General features: G+C 47.9%; 1 protein-coding gene across 2 annotated transcripts in view; it reads right to left on the bottom strand.

Annotated features, from left to right (window-relative positions):
- Nucleotides 1-2,809: 2,809 nt before the first annotated feature.
- crb1 (crumbs cell polarity complex component 1) overlaps nt 2,810-13,654 on the bottom strand; it is a 54,426-nt gene continuing 43,581 nt past the window's right edge. For both annotated transcript variants that reach the window (XM_042322473.1, XM_042322474.1), the window contains one exon: nt 2,810-4,327. In XM_042322473.1, coding sequence (XP_042178407.1) covers nt 4,109-4,327 — 219 coding nt within the window. In that variant the 3' untranslated portion in view covers nt 2,810-4,108. The remainder of the gene's footprint in view (nt 4,328-13,654) is intronic.

Here is a 13,654-nt window from a genome sequence, read left to right as displayed (position 1 = left end):
GGTTCTTTGCTCTGGGCTGTCCTCATTAGGAGTCTATCAGTCAAACACAAACACCACACACACACATACACACACACTGCCAGAGAGCCCAAAACACAGCAGCTAAGACGGACACACGTACACTAGAAGACAGAGTAGCTATTTGACCAACGGTGACGATGAGGCAGCATCCCACTGACTGTAGGCATGCCTATATCTGGCCTGTGTTAGCAGGTGATATGGTGGTACGCCACCAGCAGCAGTGGTGCAGTGAATAGGCATCTGCCTCACTTCTCTTCAGTGGTGCCTAAACAGTTGCCCAAAACATCTGAGAATGTCAATGGGATAGTTTCAACATGGAGACACACTGCCACCCAGTGGCTAGAAATGGTACTGCATTCTCAGTAATGCCTTACAATGAATAGCGCAATGAAACACATTTCATGGACAAAGTTTATTGAATTGAAACCTACCAGTGAAATGAGTGTCATTATTATAACTGATTATAAGAGAGTGAGTTACATGAAAATCTAAATGGGGTCTTTATTGCCATATAGGAGATACCCAACCGGTTGGCATGCAGTCACATTCAAAACCAACCGTAGTCCCGCCTCCCTCATACACTCATTAGACTCTAGGCTACATTAGGAGAAATCTACAGGACATCTGATTACACTTTATTAGACATAATTGACAATGGGACGTTTGTTTTGTTGTAACACAGACCTTTGGACATACAGCAATATGAACATATGATATACAATACAGTTGACTGCAGAAGTACAAATTGATCACGAATTGGTTTTCAACAAAAATCAGTAATGTTGTGGACCTTAAAAACCAAACTCTACATTTTCACGTTACTGATGATGTTCTGGTAACTTGGAGGTACTTTTGAGGCTGTGGGCTAAAAACACTGAGGATGAAGGCTTCGCCTCGCTTGAGACGTGACGAACAAATGGTTCACCGGCTGTCTGACTCTCCAGAGTCTTTTCCATAACAGAGATAATATACACACTGCTAACCCCTCCCCTCCTGAGATTCACAGACTTCTTCAGCTAGTCACCAGGTTCCCAATGGAAGGAAGAATAAATTACCACACAAATCATCAAAGTTCATATACACAACAGGATCTGTCTTCATACAGTATATACACAATCAATGGAAAATAATGGAAAGCTGTATAGATGCAAAAAGTAATGTAACAATATATACAAACAACATCTTTTGAAACTTTGTCCACGACTCAATCTGATTGCTCTTTGTCGGCTATGCGCCATGTAAAGGTCATTTCCGATTGAGCAGACATATGCAGCGTTTACCAAGAATGCACCACGAACGGGCCAACATTGTCCTTAAAAGGTGCATAGCGGACAACGCGAGCTCGGATTCAATCCCAGCCTTTGATTGCTTTTGTGTGTTTTCAGTGGTGTATACTACTTAAATAAAAATACTTTAAAGTACTACTTAAATAGTTTGTTTTGGGAGTATCTGTACTTTATTCTTGACAACTTATGAGGCAGCATCCCACTGACTTTACTTGTACTTCACTACATTCCTAAAGAAAATGTTGTACTTTTTACTCCCTGAAACCCAAAAGTACTGAGCTAGATAGCTTAGCAGGACAGGAAAATGGTCAAATTCGCACACTTATCAAGAGAACATCCCTGGTCACCCCTACTGCCTCTGATCTGGTGGACTCACTACACAGAGAACATCCCTGGTCACCCCTACCGCCTCTGATCTGGTGGACTCACTAAACAGAGAACATCCCTGGTTATCCCTACTGTCTCTGACCTGGTGGACTCACTAAACAGAGAACATCCCTGGTCACCCCTACCGCCTCTGATCTGGTGGACTCACTAAACAGAGAACATCCCTGGTCATCCCTACTGCCTCTGATCTGGTGGACTCACTAAACAGAGAACATCCCTGGTCATCCCTACTGCCTCTGATCTGGTGGACTCACTAAACAGAGAACATCCCTGGTTATCCCTACTGCCTCTGATCTGGTAGACTGACTAAACAGAGAACATCCCTGGTCACCCCTACTGCCTCTGATCTGGTGGACTCACTAAACAGAGAACATCCCTGGTCATCCCTACTGCCTCTGATCTGGTGGACTCACTAAACAGAGAACATCCCTGGTCATCCCTACTGCCTCTGACCTGGTGGACTCACTAAACAGAGAACATCCCTGGTCATCCCTACTGCCTCTGATCTGGTGGACTCACTAAACAGAGAACATCCCTGGTTATCCCTACTGCCTCTGATCTGGTAGACTGACTAAACAGAGAACATCCCTGGTCACCCCTACTGCCTCTGATCTGGTGGACTCACTAAACAGAGAACATCCCTGGTTATCCCTACTGCCTCTGATCTGGTGGACTCACTAAACAGAGAACATCCCTGGTTATCCCTACTGCCTCTGATCTGGTGGACTCACTAAACAGAGAACATCCCTGGTCACCCCTACTGCCTCTGATCTGGTGGACTCACTAAACAGAGAACATCCCTGGTCACCCCTACTGCCTCTGATCTGGTGGACTCACTAAACAGAGAACATCCCTGGTCACCCCTACTGCCTCTGATCTGGTGGACTGACTAAACAGAGAACATCCCTGGTCATCTCTACTGCCTCTGATCTGGTGGACTCACTAAACACACATGCATCCTTTGTAAATGATGTCTGAGTGTTGGAATGTCCCCTGGCTATCCATAAATTTAAAAAACAAGAATGGTGTCATCTGGTTCGATTAATATAAGGAATTTGAAATGATTTATACTATTACTTTTGATACTTAAGTATATTTTAGCAATTCCATTTACTTTTGATACTTAAGTATATTTAAACATAAAACTTTTAGACTTTTACTCAAGTAGTATTTTACTGGGTGACTTTCACCTGAGTCGTTTTCTATGAAGCCATCTTTACTTTTACTCAAGTATGGCAATTGGGCTCTTTTTGGACCACTGTGTTCTTATATGTTTAAGTAAAGCAGAATACTTCTATATCTAGTGGCAAGACTGGAAGCTTTCTCTGTCCATCTATTCATATCCTCATCTAGTGCAGAGCGGTCCTCTGGAGATCCCATTTCACTACAACATTCAAGTGTTTTGAGGACCAAATGAAAGGTGCAGTATGTGTATTTGCGGCTGAGTAGAAATCCCAAGTGTTCCTCGATAAGATCCAACCTGGACTCAGGGATAAACGTAACATAGTAAATCCCGAATACTCCAACTAGTACGATTATGTTACGTTTCGTATGGTATGTATTAATTTATGGATGTCCATCATACATTTCGTACAATATGTTACGATTTTGAAAACATATGATATGTTACGAATTCCAATTAGTTGTGGCTAACGTTAGCTAAGTGGCTAATGCTAACGTTAGGGAGGTTAGTTAGGCTAGAAGATAAGGTTAGGTGTTAGGTTAATGGGTTAAGGGGAAGGGCAAGCTAACATGCTAAGTAGTTGCAAAGTAGCTAAAAAGTAGTAAGTAGTGGCTAAATTTCTAAATCTGCCCGCCATGATTCAAACACAAAACATTTGGGTTGCTAGACATTGGCGTTATACATCCACCCAGACCAACCACTGTACTTTCCTTTTTGCCTCATGTCTTATGTAACCATACAAAACGTAACACATCATACTAATTTCAGTATTCTGGATTTACCTTTACTATGTTACATCTAGTCTATGAGACCAGGCTTTAAGATCAGGTCAGGAAGGACCTCTGTATCTCAGTTGGTAGAGCATGGTGCTTGCAACACCAGGATAGTGGGTTCGGTTCCCGGGACCACACATATGTAAAACGTGGATAAAAGTGTCTGCTAAATGGCACATAGTATTATATTACCCCAGCGATGATATTGGGATAAAGTCTCCTCTATGAGTCTCTCCATTGTGTTGAGTAGTGGGTTTGGAACTGGGCCCAGGACAGTCAGTGTGGCTGGATCACTTGATAAAGGGCTCAAGGGCCAAGTGTTCGGTTTGAGATTCAGCCTGTGTTGGGTTAGTGGTGGGTTTGAAACTGGGCCCAGGCCAGTGAGTTGTGTCTCAATATGTCTCCATGGAACAGTGTTGGGACAGCGATGAGTGGTGGGTTTGAAACTGGGCCATGTTTTATATGAGTCTCTCCACGGGCGGCGGCTGGGCTATGTTCCACATCTCTACGCGGGATCCCTCCTTCTCCTGTCGGCTGGGGCTGTAGGTGCCATGGGTGGCCCTACGGTTCAGAGCCACCACCAGACCCACAGAGGTACTGACCAGGGCCAGTAGCAGCACCACTGACACCAGACTGACCGACAGCAATAGGTCAGTGGTCAGCCCTTCAGAGGTCAACTGGAGGGGGAGAAGGGGAGAGGAACAGGAGGAGGGCAGAAGGGGAGAATGGGGGAGGACAGGGGTGGAGGTGGGAGGAAGAGGAGGAGGACATTAGTGGAGGTGGGAGGAAGAGGAGGAGGACAGGGGTGGAGGTGGGAGGAAGAGGAGGAGGACAGGGGTGGAGGTGGGAGGAAGAGGAGGAGGACAGGGGTGGAGGTGGGAGGAAGAGGAGGAGGACAGGGGTGGAGGTGGGAGGAAGAGGACATTAGTGGAGGTGGGAGGAAGAGGAGGAGGACAGGGGTGGAGGTGGGAGGAAGAGGAGGAGGACAGGGGTGGACAGCAGTGGAGGTGGGAGGAAGAGGAGAAAGGGGAGGACAGTGGTGGAGGTGGGAGGAAGAGGAGGAGGACAGTGGTGGAGGTGGGAGGAAGAGGAGGAGGACAGTGGTGGAGGTGGGAGGAAGAGGAGGAGGACAGTAGTGGAGGTGGGAGGAAGAGGGGGAGGACAGTGGTGGGAGGAAGAGGAAGACAAGGGTAGAGGTGGGAGGAAGAGGAGGACAGGGGTAGAGGTGGGAGGAAGATGAGGACAGGGGTAGAGGTGGGAGGAAGATGAGGACATGGTTAGAGGTGGGAGGAGGAAGAGGAGGAAAGGGTTAGAGGTGGGAGGAGGAGGAGGAGGACAGGGGTAGAGGTGGGAGGAAGAGGAGGACAGGGGTAGAGGTGGGCGGAAGAGGACAGGGTTAGAGGTGGGCGGAGGAGGAGGACAGGGGTAGAGGTGGGAGGAAGAGGAGGAGGGGAGATGGGGGTGGAGGTGGGAGGAGGAGGAGGACAGGGGTAGAGTTGGGAGGAAGAGGAGGAGGGGAGATGTGGGAGGAGGAGGACAGGGGTAGAGGTGGGAGGAAGAGGAGGAGGAGGACAGGGGTAGAGGTGGGAGGAGGAGGACAGGGGTAGAGGTGGGAGGAAGAGGAGGAGGGGAGATGGGGGTGGGAGGAGGAGGACAGGGGTAGAGGTAGGAGGAAGAGAAGGAGGGGAGATGGGGGTGGGAGGAGGAGGACAGGGGTAGAGGTAGGAGGAAGAGAAGGAGGGGAGATGGGGGTGGGAGGAGGAGGACAGGGGTAGAGGTGGGAGGAGGAGGACAGGGGTAGAGGTAGGAGGAAGAGAAGGAGGGGAGATGGGGTGGGAGGAGGAGGACAGGGGTAGAGGTAGGAGGAAGAGAAGGAGGGGAGATGGGGGTGGGAGGAGGAGGACAGGGGTAGAGGTGGGAGGAGGAGGACAGGGGTAGAGGTAGGAGGAAGAGAAGGAGGGGAGATGGGGGTGGGAGGAGGAGGACAGGGGTAGAGGTGGGAGGAGGAGGACAGGGGTAGAGGTGGGAGGAAGAGGAGGAGGGGAGACGGGGGTGGGAGGAGGAGGACAGGGGTAGAGGTAGGAGGAAGAGGAGGGGAGACGGGGGTTGGAGGAGGAGGACAGGGGTAGAGGTAGGAGGAAGAGGAGGGGAGACGGGGTGGGAGGAGGAGGACAGGGGTAGAGGTAGGAGGAAGAGGAGGGGAGACGGGGGTGGGAGGAGGAGGACAGGGGTAGAGGTAGGAGGAAGAGGAGGGGAGACGGGGGTGGGAGGAGGAGGACAGGGGTAGAGGTAGGAGGAAGAGGAGGGGAGACGGGGGTGAGAGGAGGAGGACAGGGGTAGAGGTAGGAGGAGGAGGAGGGGAGATGGGGGTGGGAGGAGGAGGACAGGGGTAGAGGTGGGAGGAGGAGGACAGGGGTAGAGGTGGGAGGAAGAGGAGGAGGGGAGACGGGGGTGGGAGGAGGAGGACAGGGGTAGAGGTAGGAGGAAGAGGAGGGGAGACGGGGTTGGACGAGGAGGACAGGGGTAGAGGTAGGAGGAAGAGGAGGGGAGACGGGGGTGGGAGGAGGAGGACAGGGGTAGAGGTAGGAGGAAGAGGAGGGGAGACGGGGGTGGGAGGAGGAGGACAGGGGTAGAGGTAGGAGGAAGAGGAGGGGAGACGGGGGTGGGAGGAGGAGGACAGGGGTAGAGGTAGGAGGAAGAGGAGGGGAGACGGGGGTGGGAGGAGGAGGACAGGGGTAGAGGTAGGAGGAAGAGGAGGGGAGACGGGGGTGGGAGGAGGAGGACAGGGGTAGAGGTAGGAGGAGGAGGAGGGGAGATGGGGGTGGGAGGAGGAGGACAGGGGTAGAGGTGGGAGGAGGAGGACAGGGGTAGAGGTGGGAGGAAGAGGAGGAGGGGAGACGGGGGTGGGAGGAGGAGGACAGGGGTAGAGGTAGGAGGAAGAGGAGGGGAGACGGGGGTGGGAGGAGGAGGACAGGGGTAGAGGTAGGAGGAAGAGAAGGAGGGGAGATGGGGGTGGGAGGAGGAGGACAGGGGTAGAGGTAGGAGGAAGAGGAGGGGAGACGGGGGTGGGAGGAGGAGGACAGGGGTAGAGGTAGGAGGAAGAGGAGGGGAGACGGGGGTAGAGGTAGGAGGAAGAGGAGGGGAGACGGGGGTCAGTACAAGTACACTACAAACTGCGAAACAGGAAACACATGAACATCAATAAGGTGCTAAAGTACATAGGCAGCATCATTAACAAACTGGTCAGACCAGAGGGAAGAAAAACACAAACTCAGTCTAATCTCTCTCTTCATTTCAAACACATGCAAACACACACAGTCTCTCTTCTGGATATGTTACACAAGGCGCTCTGATTCCAAGCGCTGTGCGTGCGTCATGGTGGATCTGTCCCCTAGCCAGGAGGCAGTAGAGTTGGGATCAGACGAGGATCAGGGATTGGACGAGGCTGGACAGGACCAGGCTGCACTGGAGACTGGAGTCTCTGAGGTGTGAACATCCCCCCCCCTCTATCAGGCGCCTCTCACGGCTAACACCAGCACCGGTAACAGGATTATCGTCATGCCAACACACCGCTGCCCTGTGGGAGCCACTTGGAGCTCCGTCTGAGGAGAATCACACAAACACAGGGTTGTGTCAACTCAGCTCAGACACCGAGAAACACGTACACCGTGCCAACACAATCCAAACACACATCACAGACAACTGTTGCCAGGGCTGCTCAAACAACAATGACTGATTAAGGAAGTAAAATCATCACTGTTTTTGACATAGTGATTCACAGCACATTGGATGTTGTATATCTGATGATTTTGACTAAGTGAAGTTCTGTATGTTCCATCTTACTAAAAGCCACTGCTGTCAGAATGACCTTACAAGTGTCATATTGGAGCCAAGATGAGGTGCTGTTGGGAGATTTGAGCAGTTAAACCAAGTCAACTGTCACCTCACACAGGAAAAAGAGTGAGCAACATGCCCTTGTGTGATGTCACAGTAAAACACTCCTGAAGAGAGTCATAGCAGCAGGAAACCCTGAAATAAAGCTACAGGAATGCCTTTTTTAAAGGGTTATTGGTTGTTTGTCTGTCAGAAGAGAAGGGTTGAGTGTCAGAGTACCCAGAGAACTCCACAGCCAGACAGGTCTCTCTAACCAGTCTACACTCTTAGCAGTTTCTATAGCAAGGCCACACACACTGTGTGTCCCTACGACAGCTACACAGGGTACATCTCAGAACATAGGTGTCTGAGAGGGAGATGTATCCTGTGATGTCTGTGTGTGTGTGTGTGTGTGTGTGTGTGTGTGTGTGTGTGTGTGTGTGTGTGTGTGTGTGTGTGTGTGTGTGTGTGTGTGTGTACTGCTAAGTTCTATGTGGGTGTGTGTGTGACTGTATCTCGATGAATGATCGTATCTGCCAGATAAGCTGCCCAATGAGCATTTCTGCATTTCTATGAAACAGTCCCAACCTGCTGAAACACCACCAGATCTATGAAACAGTCCCAACCTGCTGAAACACCACCAGATCTATGAAACAGTCCCAACCTGCTGAAACACCACCAGATCTATGAAACAGTCCCAACCTGCTGAAACACCACCAGATCTATGAAACAGTCCCAACCTGCTGAAACACCACCAGATCTATGAAACAGTCCCAACCTGCTGAAACACCACCAGATCTATGAAACAGTCCCAACCCTGAAACACCACCAGATCTATGAAACAGTCCCAACCTGCTGAAACACCACCAGATCTATGAAACAGTCCCAACCTGCTGAAACACCACCAGATCTATGAAACAGTCCCAACCTGCTGAAACACCACCAGATCTATGAAACAGTCCCAACCTGCTGAAACACCACCAGATCTATGAAACAGTCCCAACCTGCTGAAACACCACCAGATCTATGAAACAGTCCCAACCTGCTGAAACACCACCAGATCTATGAAACAGTCCCAACCTGCTGAAACACCACCAGATCTATGAAACAGTCCCAACCTGCTGAAACACCACCAGATCTATGAAACAGTCCCAACCTGCTGAAACACCACCAGATCTATGAAACAGTCCCAACCTGCTGAAACACCACCAGATCTATGAAACAGTCCCAACCTGCTGAAACACCACCAGATCTATGAAACAGTCCCAACCTGCTGAAACACCACCAGATCTATGAAACAGTCCCAACCTGCTGAAACACCACCAGATCTATGAAACAGTCCCAACCTGCTGAAACACCACCAGATCTATGAAACAGTCCCAACCTGCTGAAACACCACCAGATCTATGAAACAGTCCCAACCTGCTGAAACACCACCAGATCTATGAAACAGTCCCAACCTGCTGAAACACCACCAGATCTATGAAACAGTCCCAACCTGCTGAAACACCACCAGATCTATGAAACAGTCCCAACCTGCTGAAACACCACCAGATCTATGGGGAGTTGTAACTCCAGACGGAAACACAGACTGCTTTTAGCTGGTCAAGCATCTCCCTCTCCTTAATCCAATGGGCTTTGGGAAACATGTTTACATTGCCAAAGCACGTAAAATAAACAAAACAAAGAAAACCTCCGATATTAACAGTAAACATTACACAAAAACAGTTTCAAAAGAATAACAATGTTTAAAATGTTATATTATTAGTGGCTAAAAAATGTAGTATGACATTTAAAATGTTACATAATGCTATGTGTTGTGACAATAGTCAAATGTACGAATGACAAATAAATATAGGTTATATTGGTGTTTCTCACCTTTTCTTCTGACAGCAAGTCACACATTTTGCTGCTGGTATTACACACTTTAATATTTCGCTTAACAGTTACGGAGGTTTGTCAAAATGTCATTTGTGTTCAACTTCTTTGCATGTTTGTGTAATCTGAGGGAAATATGTGTCTCTAATGTGGTCATACATTTGGCAGGAGGACAGGAAGTGCAGCTCAGTTTCCACCTCGTTTTGTGGGCAGTGTGCACATAGCCTGTCTTCTCTTGAGAACTAGGTCTGTCCGCGGTGGCCTCTTTCAATAGCAAGGCAATGCTCACTGAGTCTAGACTTTTCTTAGTTTTGGGTCACTCACACTGGTCAGGTATTCTGCCATTGTGTACTTTCTGTTTAGGGAAAGGTAGCATTACAATTTGCTTTGTTTTTTGGTTGATTCTTTCCAATGTGTCAAGTAGTTCTCCTCTCCTAGTTTTCTCATAATTTGGTTGGGTCTAATTGTGTTGCTGTCCTGGGGCTCTGTGGGGTCTGTTTGTATTAGCCCCAGAACCACTTCTCTTTTCTGGAAATTGATAACCTGTGGGTATAGTCCTAATTCTGCTCTGCATGGATTATTTAGGGGTTTGCGTTGCACTCTGATGATATTTTTTGGTGAATTCTGCATGCAGAGTCTCAGTTGGGTTTTGTCCCATTTTGTGAATTCTTGGTTGTTGAGGGATCCCAGACCTCACAACCATAAAGAGCAATGGGTTCTATAACTGATTAAAGTATTTTTTGCCAGATCCTAATTGGTATGTCGAATTTTATGTTCCTTTTGATGGCATAGAAGGCCCTTCTTGTCTTGTCTCAGCCTTGTGGAAGTTACCTGTGGTGCTGATGTTTAGGACGAGGTAGGTATAATTCTTTGATGTCCTAGGCCAATAGATAGAATTTATGTTTGTTTTGAATTACTGAGATTCTCTGTCAGGGCCCAAGTCTGACAGAATCTGTGCAGAAGTTCTAGGTGCTGCTGTAGGTCCTCCTTGGTTGGGGACAGAACAACCAGATCATCTGCAAAAAGTAGACATTTTCATTTAGATTATTGAGGTCTGGTTTTGCAGACTGTTCTAGTGCCCTTGCCAATTAATTTATGTAAATTCTGAAGAGGGTGGTGCTCAAGCTGAATCCCTGTCTCCCCCCCAACCCCCAGGGAAGAAATCTGTGTATTTATTGACCACACACTTATTATCGTTTGTCAATTAGAGTGTGCAGGGTGTGTACAGTGCCTTAGGAAAGTATTCAGACCCCTTGAATTTTTCCACATTTTGTTACGTTACAGCCTTATTCTAAATTGATTACATAAAAAAAAAATCCTCAGGAATCTACACACAATACCCCATAATGACATCACAATACCCACGATGACAAACCGAAAAAAGGTTGTTCAACATTTTAGCAAATGTATAAAAAATGTGGTCTGTTGTATGGTATTTTGGTAAGAAGCCTATTTGACATTGTTTTCACTGAGGAAATGTTGGAGTCTGCTGTCGATGATATTGCAGAGTATTTTCCCGAAATGAATGTTGACACAGATTCCGCGGTAATTACTGGGGTGATTAAGACCTTGGTTCCAAATATTGTGGAATATGCCAGATCTGAGGAGAATGTTGAAGTTGTTGAATTTGGTGTGTGTGTGTGTGTGTGTGTGTGTGTGTGTGTGTGTGTGTGTGTGTGTGTGTGTGTGTGTGTGTGTGTGTGTGTGTCACCACTAGGGTCTTTGAGTTGGTATCTTAGGATCTAATGGAAAAAGAAATGGATTAACCTCATTGTCTCTCTGGGTGGGCGAGGAGGCTTTGAAATAGAGGACTCCTCGGGCCCCAGAATTTCAATATGAACCCGAATTGGATCCGTTTTCCAAAACTTGTCCGAGCTGAGAGAAAATCGGATCAAAATTGGGTCTGGTCTGTATATGCTCTCTCTAATTCTCTCTTTCTTTCTCTCTCTCGGAGGACCTGAGCCCTAGGACCATGCCCCAGGACTACCTGACATGATGACTCCTTGCTGTCCCCAGTCCACCTGACCGTGCTGCTGCTCCAGTTTCAACTGTTCTGCCTTATTATTATTCGACCATGCTGGTCATTTATGAACATTTGAACATCTTGGCCATGTTCTGTTATAATCTCCACCCGGCACAGCCAGAAGAGGACTGGCCACCCCACACAGCTCACATAACTCTCTAGGTTTCTTCCTAGGTTTTGGCCTTTCTAGGGAGTTTTTCCTAGCCACCGTGCTTCTACACCTGCATTGCTTGCTGTTTGGGGTTTTAGGCTGGGTTTCTGTACAGCACTTTGAGATATCAGCTGATGTACGAAGGGCTTTATAAATACAGAAGAAGGATCTTTTTATGTGATGATCATCACATGCCAGACTGAGAGCAGCGAATAGTAGTTAACTTTTGTCTGTAACATAATATTCTGTAGGCTTATTGTTGTACTGAGCAACATTACAATCTAGCCTATTTAACTGTTTTGATCAACATTGATTTAGACTGAAGTTAGGCTAAGCCTGTTAGACCAGCACGCTTCAAATTCAAAACCCATTTAGAATAGGCTCCCATCAGCATTCCCCAAAATATCAAAATAAAATATCAAAACAGCCTACTAAATAGGTGAAGTCTAAACAAATAAATTGGATAGCCTAAATAAACAAGTAAATTGAATAAATAAAACAATTCAATTAAATAGCTAAGGTATTTTCCCCCTCCATATAATGTGGATAAATGAAGATTTGCCTGTTGGTTTTTCCTCTCTGTACTCTCTTTCCTTCAGCAAAGAGCGATTCAATGTTTCAGAAACTATTTTTTATGTGATGATCATCATGTGCCAGACTCAGAGCAGCGAATAGCAGGGAAAGGTCAGAGTTGTACAACTGAATGCCTTCAACTGAAACGCGTCTTCCTCATTCAACCCAAAACCTCTGAATCAGAGAGGAGCAGGGTGCTGCCTTAAATCGACATCCACATTTCGGCGTCCGGGGAACAGTGGGCTAACTGCCTTGCTCAGGGGCAGAATGATAGATTTTTACCTTGTCAGCTCGGGGATTCTATACAGCAACCATTCAGTTACTATCCCAACACTCTAACCACTAGGCTACCTGGCATTCACGTTTGGCTGTACCCTAACATTCTGTAGACTTTATAGACTAGGGGCTATCACTCTTTTCCGCTGTGTCCTCCTCCTCTTCCACAACAAGTAGCCGATCTTACCGATGTGCAGTGGCTTATTTTCATCAAGAGAATATAGCATTTTGTCACAACATGATATTGGCACATTTGGTTTGATGAAAGGGGACCCATGACAGTCATTTAGGAGAATACAATCTTAATGTGTAAAATTTGCGTCTGCTGTTTAGGAACGAAACTCTTCAAATATCATTTTGGATCCGGTCGGTATTTCACATATTTTTCTACACAGATCCGTGGTCACCGAGTGGGATCCGACCGGGGATCCGTGGCCACCGAGCGGAATCCGACCGGGGATCCGTGGCCACCGAGCGGGATCCGACCGGGGATCCGTGGCCACCGAGCGGGATCCGACCGGGGATCCGTGGCCACCGAGCGGGATCCGACCGGGGATCCGTGGTCACCGAGCGGGATCCGACCGGGGATCCGTGGTCACCGAGCGGGATCCGACCGGGGATCCGTGGCCACCGAGCGGGATCCGACCGGGGATCCGTGGCCACCGAGCGGGATCCGACCGGGGATCCGTGGCCACCGAGCGGGATCCGACCGGGGATCCGTGGGTTAACTACATAATGTGGGATCCCGGATCTCGTGCAATAGGATTCGGAAAGATCCGTGAAGACCTCTACTTTGAAATAGGCTTCACAGAACAGTTAGTAACACATTAAAATTCAAACATTTTCCACTTTTAAAAGTTCCCAATCAGAATTCAACAATGGATGTTAATCAGATCGGGTGACAGGACAGAATATGATAAAAGGGGAAGAAACACGCTAACACACTAGTCTCTCTCTTCTTTCTCCCATCTTCATCAGACCTTCACCCTCTACAACACCCTCTATTCTCTCTCTCTCATTCTCCCTCTCATGCTCTCTCTCTTTCTCTCTGAAGAGAGACACATCAGTAAAGCCACTGAGAGAAGATTCACTATTTCTCTCAACTTTATCTTTCCTTTCCTCTTCCTTGGGTCTCAGCTACTTCACACACACACACACACACACACACACACACACACACACACACACACACACACACACACACACACACACACACACACACACACACAC

The sequence above is a fragment of the Oncorhynchus tshawytscha genome, linkage group LG05 (genome assembly GCF_018296145.1).
Source record: "Oncorhynchus tshawytscha isolate Ot180627B linkage group LG05, Otsh_v2.0, whole genome shotgun sequence".
Lineage (NCBI taxonomy): Eukaryota > Metazoa > Chordata > Actinopteri > Salmoniformes > Salmonidae > Oncorhynchus > Oncorhynchus tshawytscha.
Note: the sequence above shows the minus strand (reverse complement) of the source record. Positions and strands in the feature narration are given on the sequence as shown.